Source organism: Anser brachyrhynchus, assembly GCF_964034855.1.
Source record: "Anser brachyrhynchus genome assembly, chromosome: 27".
NCBI classification, from domain to species: domain Eukaryota; kingdom Metazoa; phylum Chordata; class Aves; order Anseriformes; family Anatidae; genus Anser; species Anser brachyrhynchus.
Window position 1 is genome coordinate 4,283,209 of NC_137720.1, and position 15,033 is coordinate 4,298,241.

The 15,033-nt window shown below is 61.9% G+C and overlaps 1 protein-coding gene across 2 annotated transcripts; it reads right to left on the minus strand.

The window, feature by feature from the left end:
• Window positions 1–782: 782 nt before the first annotated feature.
• CSRP1 (cysteine and glycine rich protein 1) lies at window positions 783–13,283 on the minus strand. 2 transcript variants are annotated; one of them, XM_080569019.1, is made up of 6 exons: window positions 13,131–13,283; window positions 8,003–8,115; window positions 3,910–4,078; window positions 3,051–3,177; window positions 1,546–1,639; window positions 783–1,202 (listed from the first exon to the last, which is right to left on the minus strand). In XM_080569019.1, exons 2-6 carry the CDS (start codon window positions 8,112–8,114, stop codon window positions 1,126–1,128), a joined length of 579 nt encoding a protein of 192 aa, XP_080425145.1. In that variant the 5' UTR covers window position 8,115; window positions 13,131–13,283; the 3' UTR covers window positions 783–1,125. The 2 variants fall into 2 exon arrangements, with proteins under 2 accessions (XP_080425145.1, XP_080425146.1); XM_080569020.1 differs by having other exon boundaries at window positions 13,127–13,232.
• Window positions 13,284–15,033: the final 1,750 nt, after the last annotated feature.

The following is a 15,033-nucleotide window of genomic DNA, read 5'->3' on the forward strand; positions in this document are numbered from 1 at the left end:
TGCGTGATGGGACGACGGTGGGGAGGATTTCGGGAAATGCAGAAAGGGCTTGCTGCCCACCTCAGCTTCCCAAACGTCACATGAAAATCAAGGGTGGGATGAATGGGAGAAAGTGCTTAACTTGATAAAGGTGCCCGAGTCCTACCCAAGGGATTTCTGCCTCTCTCCTGCTTCTCAAAACACCATCCATCCCATTTGCCCAACCATGTTTACAATCATTGTGCTTCGAAAAGCAACAAAACTCCCTGTGGAGCTCACAAGAGATAAACTCTAAGCTGCGGCGAGGCTGATCCAGTGGGTATCTCACACAGGTCAAAGGAGAGAAGCACAGAGAGAAGGTGAAGTGTTTAGCTGAAAACAAATTAAACCTGGGAAGCTGCCAAACTGGTGGATCACGATCCAGGGTGCTGCAAAGAAAAGAAAACCTCAGGAGTAGGTGAAAAGTTCTTAATTATTCAGCACTGCTGGGCACGCCTGTTTGGAGGAGCGCCACGTAACAGCCCGGACAGGGGCGTCGATTCGGTGCGCACGCGTGGCAGCACCACCGCGCACCCAAGTTCTGCCGTGGGCCTGCTGGAAGCAGGCAGCACTTTGGAAATGGCCACGCAGGGAGGGAGCAGAGGGAGAGCCCGGCCAGCAGAGCCCAGCTGGGCCACGTCGAGTTCCAGCGAGCTGCTCCCCCGCTCCTGCTTTAACTGCAAGCCCTGATCACCAATATTTCCCGTCCTCCCGCTCCATCCTGGTCAATCGGGGGGGGAATAACCTCTCAGGCAAGGCCAGGCTTGGGTCAGCTTTGATGTTTATTCCTTGCTCGGTGACACAGCGCAGCGTGGCACATCCTGGCGGGACGGGCGACGGAGCGGAACGTTTTGGGCGCGGGGGCCTCGCTGCGGGTGGGTGCGAGCTGTCTCCCCAGCTGCGGCCGTGCCGCCGGGACCCGGGGTGGCGGTGGGGGTCCCACAGCTTCGGGGGGCGCTGGGCCAGGGCAGGGGGAAGGCACTGGTGCTGCGAAGCAGCGGGCAGGGATGGATGAGGGTGAGGGTGCTCACTGCGGTGCGGGGAGGGCCGGGAAGCCCAGGCCGGTCTGGAGGGGCTCAGGGCGAGCAGAGCCCGGCTCCTGGTGCCTCACTGCGAGTGGATGAGCGCCCCGGCCCCCTGCCCGAAGCCAAAGCCTTTGGGCCCGAAGTTCTTGGCATAGCAACCTGCAGAGAGAGGGAAGAAAGAACAAGGTAAGGGCAGCAGCAAGAGGGGAACACGGGCACACGAGCAGGTCCTTCTCCCGAAGCAGGCACTGCTGAAACAGATCAGGCTTTGCCCTATCTGCTGGGCAAACAGAGAGGCCCCCCGGCCCCACAGCCAGCCCCCAAATCAGCTGTGGGGGTCACCACCTCCCCAGCCCTCGCTCCCATCCCAGTTCCCAGCACAGGGGCTTGACCCCGTGCCTCCACCACCAGCATCCAGGACAAGCTGCCCCCGACCTGAGGGGACCTGAGGCCCAGGACCCCTCTCATGGTGGCTGCGAGGGGCAGGGAAGGCGGCACGCACCTTTGCAGTAGATCTCCCCGTCTTTGTCTGCCAGGGTGGTGGACTCCAGGCTCTTGCCACACTTGGCGCAGCGGAAGCAGGACTTGTGCCAGGACTGCGGGACAGGAGCAGAGCACGGTCAGACGGTAGCCAGGGACGGGGCAGCAACGCTTTGGCTACCAAGCGGGTCCCTTTGGAGGCCCTGGTTCTGACCCAAAGCCATGAGCAAAGAGGTCTGGAGAGGATGAAAGCCCTTCTGTGGAAGAGCTGTCCTCCCCACCTTCATGCACAGCGAAACCCCCCAGCCCCGGGGGGAGGATACAGAGGGGAAACATCTGACGGGGTCACTGAGCCCCGTTAGAGAGACTTCACCCCACCTGCAGCAGTCACTTAAGGCAGTAGGTAAGGAGCAATCACCCCCTCTTTGGGGGTCACACTCTCTAAAACACAAGGATAAATGCCCCAGCTTAGTGACCTGGGATCCACCACTGCTGCTGCACCTTAGCCTGGGGGGGACACCTGCCCCTGCACAACTTCAGCTCCAAGGAAGGCAGCAAACAGATATCAACAATGCAGAAATCAGCCAGCGTTTAAAAATAAAACTCCCCCACGGCCCTGCCAGTCCTCCAGGGATAAATGAGCTCACAGCCTCCGAGCAGCCCGCGGAGTAGCCAGAGCTGCTCACGGAGGAATTTAAATAAACAGTTTGGAAAACATGAAACCTTTTTTGGAAGAAAATGTGAAATTAGGGCCGGGGGAGGAGGTAGCTGATGGAGTCATCCAGCAAACATTAGCACATGAAATACATGCCCTGGAATCCTCTGAGGTCTGCTCGAGCACAATCGCTTTGCCAGATTTGGGTCCCTGTAAACATCGACAACAGCAGGAGGCCTAAAGCCCGGGTCATCGTTTTAAGGATACCTTTGCTTTCCAACCCTGGGCTGACCCACAACATATCCATCACAACCCCTGCACCGCCAGCCGTGGCACAACGATGCCACGCGGCTGGGGACACGGAGGATTCCAGCGAAGCGATGATCTGGGTATGGCGAGCACCAGGGCTGCTGGGGGGTGTCCTGCATCGACCCGAGCTGACCCGGTGGGCTCCACACCTCCACCCACCTCCCCCTGCCCCGGGAGCAGCAATGACCTCGGGAATTTGCTCCCTGCCCCAGATTTGGGCTGCGGCATCCCAGCCAGCAGCAGAGGGTGGAGAAGACCCGCTGGACGATGCGTTTGACCAGTCAGCGGTGTCAGTGGCCATGATCACACCACTGCTCATCCTCCAAACCCATCCAGCAGCAGGGACGTCCACCGCGACCTCCGCCGAGCAGCACTGACTACGTTTTATAAATCGTATTTCTCTCCCACCCACAGGCTTGGAGGAGTGAGGCAGCCTGGAGAACCTGGTTCCCAGAGGTGCCACACGCCCTCCTTTAGGCTTCCAGCGGGACCCGCGCGGGTCTCCCTGCCACACAGCCGCCCGTGCCACGTGCATGCCCATTCTGCTCCACCCCGCTTCTTACCTTTCCAGCTCCGATCACCTTCTCGGCCGCGTACACCGCCTGGCCGCAGCGAGGGCACCCGTCAGACCCGCCGACTTTCTGGGCCATTCTGGAGGCGTTGGGGTTGGTGGGTCGGTGGGACTGGCCCCTGCAGATGGGAGGGAGCGCGTTATCAGGGCCGCAGGAGCAGGGAGGAGGAGGGAAGGGCTGTGGGAAGGCAAACCCCAACCCAGTTCTGGGGGGCCTGGCAGGGTGGTGTTGAGCCCCGTGGAAACTTCAGCCCCACGGCTGGGTGCTAGGAGGGGATGGGCAGCACGCTCGGGCTGTGGGGACGTGTCCCGTCAAGCCCTCATCCCGCTGAGAAGATGGGAGCAGACGTGGGCTTCCTGCCAGCTGCGTGGCATGCCCAGGACTCGGGAAGCTCCCTGAAACCAGCGGGCAGCTCTCCCTGCCCTGCTGGTCCTCCAGGACATTATTTCTTTGGCCAGGAGGGATGACCCATCCAGAAACACACCCGAGTCCACTTCCCCCACAGGGAGACCATGGGACAGGGCAGGGGCCGATTCCTCAGCACCTCGATGCTACCAGGAGCTGCGTTATACCGGGCTTCTCCCTCCTCCCTGGGCGCAGGGCCCAGCTGGGGGCTCAGAGCTTGGTGCTCTCAGCTTGCCCCAGGCTGATTTCACCCCAGGGTGAAGGAGGAAGGCTGCAGGGGGCAGGTGTCCCCGGGGAGCAAGGTGGCCCCAGCACTCTCCAGTTTAGGGTCTGCCGGTCATTCAGCGGGGTTTGCTGGGCTCCGTAGCCAAGCACCACGGCTGGACAGATGTGAGGGGAAAAAGACGTGTGCCCACAACGGTTTCAAAACAAGGCTTCAACTCACTCTTCGTATTTGATTCCCAGAGACTCGCCCTTGTCAGTGCTCAGGGTCCCTGCTCCCATCCCGTATCCATAGCCCTTGGGGCCGTACTTCTTGCCATAGCAGGACTTGCAGTAGATCTCCTCTCCATGCACGGCAACAGTGGTGCTGTCCAAGTTCTTCTTGCAGACCACTGGAAGAGAGGGGAGGGCCCAGCCATTAGCCGTGCACCCAGATCTCCCTAATTAGCTGGAGAAAACAAGTCCTCACAAGGCATAGCACTGCTCGGCTTTCAAGGAGCAGGAAACCCTAGACGAGATCATTGTTCAAAGGGAGCGCATGCAAAACAGCTGGAGATAAGGATCACAACAAGAACATTGTCTGGCTTTAAAAGGAAGCAACCATCAAAGCTACAAGGCTGATAATAAATAAGGCAATAGCTCTGTTAACCCCGCTGGTGCCGGCATCCCCGGGGGGAAGCGGTGGAGGAAACGGGAGCCACCATCAGCCAGGACGGGGCAGATTTCCCCACAGACCCCAGGCAGGTTCCCAAGCCCGGGGGATCTCGGTGCTGCAGCTCCGCCACGCTCCTCGTCCGCTGCAAGGACGCAGCGACAGGCACCTGGCTGAAAGCTTTTCAGGCAAATAGATTTTCCCTCGTGTTTAAAAGCAGGCCTGCAGCCGTTACGCTGCTGCACGCCAAGTCTTTTTGGCACTCCACGCTACGGTGTGCGGTTGCCTCCCCGTACCCTGAGACCACGAGGGGAGGGAGGTGTCCGTGCCAACACGAGTCACCCCGGTCTGTGACATGACCAGGGTGTGCAGGGGCACGCTCAGCACACCTGAGGCATTCAGGCTTTGGGCATCAGTGTGGGATGTAAGACGGGACACAAGGGGACGGCAGGGAGGCTTGGGGACCCGGCTGAGCCCATCCAGAGCCTGAGCCCGGTGCTGGGCTCAGACCACACAGGCTCCTCGCCCGACTTTTAGGTTTTCCTGACTCCTGTCCCAGCCCTGATCTCAGCCTCCACGTTGGCTTCCAAGCCCTTCCTGGCACTCACCGCCCGGCAAGCTGCAACGGAAGGAGAGCAGCAACCAAACAGGCTCGCAGCGATCTCCGGTGTTTACCTGCCCCATACAGAGCAAGACGCCCAAGGCAGAGTCCACGGCACTGGCAGCCAGCCCCAAAACAGATCCTGTTACAGCTGTGACACAGCCCTCTCCATCCTGCTTACATGCCTTAAATGTCAACGCTCCCAGCAGCCCGTTTCCCTCCCCACCAGCAGGAAAGTTTCTTGGCCTTTACCAATATCGCAGGAATGCAAACAGAGCACGGCGCTGCGCTAGTGCACTAAATACAGGGCGAGAGGCAGCGGCCCCGTTACTAAATATGGTGCTTCTCCTCCGTGGCCACCGGCAGCCCCGCACGCTGCTGATGGGAAAAGGAGGTGGAAAGGGAGCAGGAGGTGGACAGGGAGACGTGTCTTGCCATCTAAGGAGGGTCTGGCAGGGTCTCCTGCTGGCTGCGGGCTCGCCCAGCACTGCAGGCAGCGCGCGTCCCCGTGGCTCCGGTGAACGGGTCCTGTGGCTGCCGAACGGTGGTGGGCATGTGGGGTGTCACCGCGGGACCCCGGAGCTCATTGGGGGCAACTCCGTGCTCGCACAGACCCTGCAGGACTGGAATCTGGGGACTGACACCGGCAGGTTTAAAGGCTTTGTGCTAGGGGTGGCAGCGAACCACAGCATCTGGCTTTCTCTTCCGCTGCCCCGCGTCTGAACCAGCCACACTTTGCCAGGCAACACAGAAATTCCTCCCCATCTGCTTCCTAGAAATCAGCCCCAGCTCCCCATTTTCTGCATTGCAGAGATTCCAGTGCACTGCACTCATCGCCTTAAGGACCCTTTGTTTTTCTAGGAGCAGCTGAGCTGCCCCACAAAGCAGCCGTACACGAGCTGAGGCCAGCGGCCCCTTACGTTACACTTCTGCCTCGTTGTGTTGACTCGCTTGGACCCACGCCATGCAGTCAATCAGCACTCACTCCCGGAGCCCATCTCCTGTTTTAATGCACTGTGGTAGGTTTGGCTCCCTTCTGATTATTTTCTTGGCAAATCAGGCCCGAGTATTTGTTTTTCTGCCCTAAAGATAACGGCTTCGAATTCCCCGGTGGGGCCCAAGCGCAGCGCTGGGGAAGAGGCTGGGAAGGGAGGCGGAGCGGGGAGCAGCTCGGCATCGCCCGCGGCCCGCGGCACGGGGCTGGAGCAGGCAAGGCAGAGCTGCTGGGGTACGGGCAGAGCACAGGGGCAGCAGCCCGGGCTGCAGCCTCCTCCAGACCTCTCCCTGGTGGCTTGTTTCCGTGTGTTCCCTTCTCGGAGCAATGCCTCGTGCCTGATGTCTTGGCTCCCGGTGCCAGCCCCGTGCTCTGGGTGCTGGCGTGGTGCAAGCACCCCCCAGCACCGCCCCTCTGTGCAGAAAGGGCCATGGGGAAGGACGGATGCAGAGCCGGGAGACCTCAGTCCTCAGACTGGAGGGCGCTCCGAGGTCCCCCACCAGCATTGTTTCAGACGGTAAAAGCCAGCGGCGGGGGCAAACAAGGGAAACGTTCCCCACCCTCCTTATCTGGGGCTGCGGAAGAAAGGACTTCCTGCTGCAGGGAGCCAGCACAACCTGCCACCGCTCCTGCCCGTCCAGGGAGAGCCGCTCGGCAAACTCCCTTTCTCGTCCCCTCGAGCCAAAGCAAGCTTTTCAGCCCGGGCACTGCCAGGCAGGAGGGCTCCCGCTCATGCTGGCCGCCCCCCGCGCTGCGCAGGGAGCTGCTGTCCCACGCCCGCATCCATCCGTCCGCAGGCCAAGCAGACCCACGCCAGGTGGACACGGGAGCACGGCGCAGCCCAGTCCCCCGAGGACGCTGCTATTTCCCCGCTGCAACTGGCCTACGGAGAGCAGCTCTAGCCGCGTGCCTGGTCACACACCTTCCCCTCGCTCTGCTCGCTGCCCACATGGGAAAGATCCCGTCTGTGCTCCCTGCTGCAATGGGAGGCACCTGGGAACAGGGCTGAGACGACGTGAAACCTCCGCGGGGCCCTGCTGAACGGGCAGCTCTGAGGCGCACCCCCACCGCTGCTGCTCTGCGACGGGTGCAACGTGTTGACGGGCCACCAGCAGCCGCACACAGTGTGCACACTCCTGTTAGCGCATGAGAAGCAGTAGTTCTGTTCAGGGACAGCCTTCAGGGCAGGGGAAAGCTGGTGACACGCAGGCTGAGGACAGTGGCAGTCTTGTTGTTCAAAGGACGTTGGGCTGGGACCTGCAGCGTGGCTGTCCTGGGTTTAAGGAGCTGCTCTCAGCGATGTGACGCTGCTCACCAGTCCCCGCACCGCTGCCCTGCTATCTCCAAAGGGAGACGTGAGTGTCCAGGACCTGCACGAGGAGTGCTAGCAGGTTCCTGCAGAGCACACCGAGGGAGGGCCCCCTGCAGTCAGTCCCCAGCCAGACCCTGTTCCTCTGCCCTTCCCTGGAGGCATCACTTGGGTCCCAGCGTCCGACAGGGACACCCTCTGCAACAGCAGCTCGGCAGGCAGGCTGCTGGGGACGCCTCAGCACTTCGCAGCAGGCTTTCCACCAGCAGAAGGACCACATCTTCTTCCCACTGGGACACCAGACACAGGGGCAGGTCCCACATCACTCCCAGTGCCCAACCACCTTTGCAATGCGGCAAAGCCGCACAGAGGGTCACAGTTAGCATCGTCCCAGAGCAGCGCACGGGCCGTGCCCCCTTCTGCCACCACTGCGTGCAGAGGCCCCGTCTCGCGCTCCAACCCCAAACGTCCGGAGGCGCCCCGAGGACTCAGCCTCGCCTTTCCCTGGGGCAGGGACCGAGCGTGTCTGGGTGTGGATGCCGGCTAAGGCCAGCCCTGACAGCTCGGATGGCCCCTGGTGTTCCGGGCTGCTCCTCCAGCAGAACTGACTTCCCAGTGCGGAGGAGAGCAGACGCCTGCCACAGCTCCCACAGCCCAGCTGCTCGTGGAGGAAGCCTAAGGAGCGCTTACGCGGCTCGTGAACAGGACGGGAGCGGGGGGTGAGCGGGGCAGGAGGGCCGAGGGAAGGGCTGGTACTCACTGCACAGGAAGCAGGACTTGTGGAAGCTGCTGCCTTCGCACTGCACCTCCTCGGCGAAGTACACCGCCTTCTGGCACACGCCACACTTCTTCCCTCCACCCCAGTTCGGCATTCTGCGGAGAAAGCAGGGGCAGAAAACGTTTGCTGGTTGCATCGGTTCACAGAGCTGCTAATTAGCGGAATTAGCAGAACCCGGGACGCCCAGGGGACCCACCGCTACGGCACCCAGCAGCACAGGGGCACCCAGGGACGATGGGTGCTGCCAGCCAGCAGGAACGGCCCCGTCCGGGAAGCTGCGGGAGCTCACGGCTCCTTTCGTGCAAGGGCAAGGGAGGAAGAGGATGATGATGGAGGCTCACAGGGGCACGTGGTGATGCCACCAGACACTGGGGGCTCTGGCACCGTGTCCCCCACAGCCTCCATATCCTGTGCATGACCGGCCGGCCGCTCACACCTCCTCCCTGTACGGGGACCTCAATCTGCTCCAGGACTGCAGGAACAGAGCGAAGGCTGGGAAATGGGCAGCCCGAGGGGCACAGGACAAACACCTGAGCACTGCCATGCAGCTCCTGGGCAGGATATAAATGCTTCTGCTTCTCCCTCCTCTTTCCTGAAATGTCTCTGGTGACGCGCAATCAAAAGGCCCCTTTATCTGCAGATTTGCAGATAAAATTTGCAGATAACCCCAAAATACGAGGAGAGGTTAACACAGGTGGCTGGTCTCCAACCCAGCCTCGGTGTTTTTGAAGACCAGGCCAACAGAAACCTCAGGACACTCAAAATCAACGAAGTTCTCCATCCTGCTTCCATGTGGGAACGGGCAGCGGGAGCCGCCCTCCCCTTCCCCAGCTCCTGGAAAGGGGGGGCGAGGTCCCCAAACCAAGCAGCATTTGCACTGCACGCCCCCCGAGCCGGGTGCCACCCCCCCACGGGCAGCACCAGAGGCAGGGTGCTGGGTCAGGAGCTGTTTGGGTGAGACGCGGAGGCAGGAAGCCTGTTGTGAGCTGAGTTTCCTACCAGCGCGCGGCGGTGCCAAATCCCTCCCTTTCGGACAGATCATCCCAGTCCCGGCCTTTGCATTGCCTTAAAAGGGCACGAACCGTTTCTCTGGAAAGCGCCTTATTTCGTGATTTCCTCCTGTCCTGGCAGGACCAGGTTCGGGAGCTTCCCCGGGGGGCAGAAGCAGCCCGGGCAACCCCCCCCCAGCCCGGGGCAGCAGAGCTGCCACCAGCCCCTCCTGCCCCACGCCAGACCCCTCGGGAACAGCACGCCGCTGGCTGTGGCACGTGGTTGTGGCTCTCCTGCCCCTTCCCAAGCAGGAGAGCCACCAGGTCCCACCGCTGGGGCCTTTGGAGCCCCTATTTATTTATTTTTTTCCCTTCCAGCAGCAGCAAAGGAAGAAGCTTTGTCTACCCAAAGCGAGGACGCCCTTCTCTGAGCCACGGGGCACAGAGGCTGCTCCCAGGTCCAGCCCTGACATCTGCCCCCGGAGCAGATCAGGCCCTCGTGCTGCTTATTTTCCGCATCTGCCGCGGGAAGATTAGAGGTGACGCTTTGGGTAAGCAACTTGACTGCGACCGGGGCAGGGGAACCCCGCCGGAAAGCACCCAGCAGCACAGAGGCAGCCCCGGAAAAGCTCCATAAACGGTCCCCAGACAGGACGGATCTGTAGGGAACCGGCTTGCCCTGGGGACACACGGGCTTGTGACGGTCACAGCAGGGCGCAGAGAGAGCTCGACAGAAGCTCTAAGTCACAGGGAATTCCCTCTCGGTCCACGACACGCAGGGCACATGCTGACAGCCCGGCAGGCTGCAAGAGAGACAGAAAAGCAGCTTATGCTAGGGTTCGGTTGGCAGGAAAAATAGCAATATAGGGATGCTTCCCAAGCCCTGCGAAGCACCCAGCTCACGGAGCCTGCACCAGCTGCGTCAGATGCACAAGCAAAATCCTCACGCCGGCCATCCGGGCAGAGCCGTCACCCCAGCTCCCCCCTTAACGGCTGCTTGAAGGGATCTTGAAGGGATCTCGGGGGCTTTGCAATCATTTCCACATTCCTCAGCGTGCTCTGAGCCATGAGGCTGATCGCCACGCTTGTAACACTCAGTGACCGCAGTCGCACTTCTCCAAATCACCATCGGGCCCACTCCGAATGAGGAACACAAGGGGAGCGTCCCGCAGCCAAAGGCCTCGCTGAGCACGGGCACGCGTGAGACCCAGGGCAGCCAAATCCACGATTATTTCCCTCCCTCCTGCAGCTCCCCGCGTCCCCCAGCACCGAGGGAATCCCAACCGGAGCCCTACAGACGGCATCCTCTGCGCCAGCCGTGGCTCAGCGCTGCGGCCGGAACGTCGTCTGCTCTGAGCGAGGCAAGGGGCCCTAAAAACTAAGAGACGGCCGTGCTATCAACAGCTGTATGGCTTGGAAGTGAAGAACCGCAAGTCTGACGTGTTTTGGAGATTAACTGTAATTCCAGTGCCCGGTGTCTGGCCCTGGAGCAGCACGGTTCACCTGCTCAGAGCAAGTTACAGCCTCACCCACCTTCCAGACGAGCCTGTGGCACACCAAGTCAGGAGGCAGCCCAGGCTACGCTAAAGAACCAGGCACAACCCAGTACAGAACCAGCACGCCCCAGTGCTTTGGGATGCCACTAAACCTGGGCTTTAAGGGAGAGCAGGATGCAGGTGATGCCAGCAGCTGGAGGAATAACAGACTGACGCCCTCTGCTTCCAGGGGCTGGAGAGACCGCCATGCTCACGCCACGTGCGCCAGAGCTGGCACCCACAGTTTTACCTGCCTGGGTTTTAACTGTTGGAGCGAACACAGCACCCACCGCAGCGTGCAGGCAGCGTCACGGCTACGGGGCGCTCACAGCAGCGCGGGTTCTCGCCTTGCACCCTCCAGTGAACCCCACCTGCAGCCACCGGGACGTCGGCACAATCGTTTGTGCTCCTGCAGCAGCTGGAGAACCTTCCCCAAGTACAGGCCCAGCTGTTCTGCTGAAAAGACCCTGCAGCGATTCGTCACGGAGTACTCGCTTTGTGCTCGGAGGAGATCACTAAGGACCAGGAGACCCAAGCTGGCCTATGTAAAAGGTTATTTTTTTCGCAAGGAGCATTAATAAGAGGGGATGGCAGGAAAGCACCGGTGCTGCACAAAATTCACTCTGGATGATGCTCACAGCAGTTGCTGCAGGATTATTGCGTGGCCTGCCAAAGGGACAGGACAAAGGGAGGAAAGCACAGCTGGAGCCCCAAGCCCTGGGGTGCGATTACTGCCTTCCAGTTAGAGAGCAGCTGGCACGACTGTGACACGAGCGTTTATCTGAAGCGGGAGGCACCTGGACAGAGCCCGGGCAGAGCAGAAAGGAGTCAGCTCACGGCGACGCACGCAGCTCCAGGAGGGAAATCACCAGGACGGAGCATCAGGGACCTGCACTGGGGCCCGTGGGGCCTCTGCCCCTAACAAACGGCATCGTGCATGAAGCAGCTTTCACATCACCCGGGCACAAGTGGAAACAGCCCTACAAGATGCAGCTGGAAACGTCCCCCGTACCCCCATGTCATCAGCAGTGACGTGAGGAGACTTGGACTGCCAACGGTGTAAGTGAGGACAAATGAGTATCATCCACCACACAGTGGTGTTGAACTGGTGAGCAAGAGGAGAAGGGGTCCTGAGGACTGCGAGCACTGGGATGCAGCAAAACACTGAGATCACAGCACAGAAACCAGTGAACCCACCCCGCGGCAGCAGCCGTATAGGGTCAGACATCTCTGGGGGCTTTGCCTGGATGGGAAGGGTCGGGGGGTCCGAGGTGGAAAGAGACCCTCACACAAGGTGGGTGCACTCAACGCCACCAGTACCCGGAGCAGGATGCTCGGCACTGCTTCTGCTGCTGTCACAAGGCAGGTCTGCAGGTTTGCTGTGCAGGGATGGGGCCAGCGCCAGGCCAGCAGGGTGCTGAGCCTGCTGCCATACATGGGTATTTGTGAGCGCTCACCCACCGTGACTGCAACGCGCCTGCGGGGCTGCGTGCTCCTGCCTGCTGCTCACACGGCTCCCAGGCTGTGCCTGCAAACCCGTAGGCTTCCTATCACAACTGGACATTCAACTGATTTGCCAAAGAAAATCCCGATTTCACCTAGAACAAACGCCAAAAGCATTTTCAGATAGGCTAAGAAAAGCTACTGACTTCTGCAGGAATCACAGCCCCTAATCCGACCGAGCCCACCTGAGCTTTCGCAAACCTTTCTGCCCCATCGGTCACCTCCTCGGCACGCTGCGCTGCCTCCCGGCAGAGGGGAGAGGAGCTCAGGAGCCCGGCAGACGGAGGAGATGGAGGCTGCCCGGACAGCACGCCCCAAACCGCCGGCACAGGGAAGGGACCGTGCTGCCTGCGCTGTCCCTCAACGCCCCAGCAGCAGCAAGCGCTGGGCCACGTGTGCTGGGCAGCGCGTCCTGCCCAGGGCCACGGCTGATCCCAGCAAGAGCGAGCCCCTTTCCAGCCTCGCCACCGAAACCTGGAGGCGCGGAGGCCTCGCCGATCTCCCACCTATCGCCATGTCAGCACCCGCACCTCCTTGCTCCCTGCACCCCGGCCCAGCGCCGATTCCTCGAGAGGTGCTCGGGGACTTTGAAGCAGCTGCTGCTGAGCTCCGGCTTCCCCGGCGAGCAGCACCACTTGGCAGCACCCGCCGTGTCTGCCAGGCGCTAATTAACGCCCTCTCCTACGCGCTGGCCCCGCTGCCAGCTCCGAGGATCTGAAACCGTGCCCGAGAGCATCCAGCCAGCTCCTGAGCGCTGGGGATCCCTTAATACAGGGGTGTGCAGGGGAGGAGGGGATCGGGGCTGCAGGAGGGGATCGGGGGGGGGCTGCAGGAGGGGACCTGGCCCCCCAGGGCTCCCCATGCTGACAGACCAGGCGGTAGCAGAGCTCTGGGCCAGGAGGGAGCCCCCCGGCATCACGGCCCGCCTGGGGCGGCTCCCGAGCCCCGGGGCCAGGCGTTGTGCCCGCCGGGGCCGTCCTCCCCCCCCCCACGCGTGCCCGTGCCCTGCCCGTGCCCTCCCTTCCCCACCCGGCCCGCAGGAGGCTGGGGGGGGGGTGGTCCCGCGGCGCCCCCCGCACCTACCTGCAGCGGGGTCGGGTCGGGCCGGGTCGGGTCGGGTCGGGTCGGGAGGCGGCGGGCGCGGCGCTGTGCAGCCCGAGGCCGCTCGGGGGCTTTTGTTGGCGGCGGGGGAAGGCGGCGCTTGGCGCTCGGCGCCGGCCCGGCTCGGCCCGGCCCGGCCTGATGTCACGGCGGCCGCCCGCCCCGCGGGGCCGCGCGGGAGGGCACGGCCCGGCCCGGCCCCGCCGCCATGCCTGAGGGGCCCGCCTCAGCGGCCCGCCGGCCCCCCGCGCGTCTCCCTGTCGCCATACGTGTCCCCCTGTCACTTCACGTGTCCCCCTGTCACCCCACGCAGCCCCCTGTCACCCCGTGCAGCACCCTGTCATCATACGTGTCCCCCCGTCACCCCGCACATCTGTCACCTCACACCTCCCCCTGTCACCCCACACAGCCCCCTGTCATCCCACGCATCCCCTTTTAACCCCACACAGCCCCGCTGTCACCCCACACAGCCCCCTGTCACCCCACACAGCCCCCTGTCACCCCACACAGCCCCCTGTCACCCCACACAGCCCCACTCTCACCCCACACAGCCCCACTGTCACCCCACACAGCCCTGCTGTCGCCCCACACGTCCCCCTGTCACCCCACGCAGCCCACTGTCACCAAACCCTACCGAGTCCCATCACTAACCCATGTCCCTCGGTGCCACGTCCACGTCTCTGAAATACCTCCAGGACTCCCCCACCTCCCTGGCAGCCGGTTCCGACGCCTGACCCCCCTCTGCGTGAGGAAATTCTTCCCGACGTCCAAGCTAACCCTGCCCTGGTGCACCTGAGGCCGTTGCCTCGTGTGACCTGAGAACAGAGACCGGACCCCCTCTCTGCAGCCTCCTTTCAGGTGGGCTCTGCCATCAGCCTCCTCCTCTCCAGCCTGAACGCCCCCTGTCCCTCAGCTGCTCCTCACAGCTCTTGTTTCCCAGCCCCTTCACAGCTTCGCTGCTCTTCCCTGACTGCATTCCGCACCTGAATATCTTCGAGAAGATTCAGCCCATTGGAGCTCACCTGGGCTCGGAGGCCAGCAAAAGCCAGGAGCCTCCAGGAGGCTCTAGGAGGGGACACCGGGGAAGAGAGCGGTTTTGCTGCTGCCTGCAGCAAACGCTCCTATCTAATTTATCTAGCATGGGCTGGCCTTTTTCTACTTGAAAAAGAAAGAGACCACCTACAGATCTTTGGGGCTCGAGGGTCCCTTTCTGCTCGTTCTCTTCTAAACCACAGTGCCCGAGGCAGGCAGCCTGTCTGCAGCAGGCTCAGAGCCTGGGCACAGCTGCACGGGACAGAGCCGAGAGGAAGGGAGGAGCGGGAGGGGAGCAGAGGGAGGTGCTTCCTTTGGACCTAGAAAACTTTGGCATTGTATCCTTTGCCCTGAGCTGTGGGTAAGAAATTCCTGGTCCTGAAGCAAGACCTGAAATGCAGGGAGGGGACGAGGATCACGAGGGGAAAATGCTGCTCATGTCCTGTGCGCAGGGCAGAGGCACCTAATTTCTGTCCCAGAGGAACAGGATGCCTCAGAGTAGCCGCGCTGCCACGCTGGGTGACAACGCTTCGTGTGGGAACCCAGGCCCTGACCAAGCAAGGACAAGCCGAGCACAGGTGACCTGGCAGGCATGGCCCATCCAAGGGCTCAGAGCACCACAGGTCACCTCGTCACTCGGGGACATTAGGAACAGGTAGGTGACTGGTGTTAGCTGGGCATTCAGGGCCCACAGACAGGAACGTGCGGCTCATAGTTAGCAGGGTCCGGCCATATCACTGAGTGGGGCACCACCAGATGCCATGATGCACATTGCCAAGAGGACAGAGACGTGAGCACACTGGTGTCACCCAGAGCAGTTGGTCACGGCAGCCGTGGATCTTCCACAGGGCTC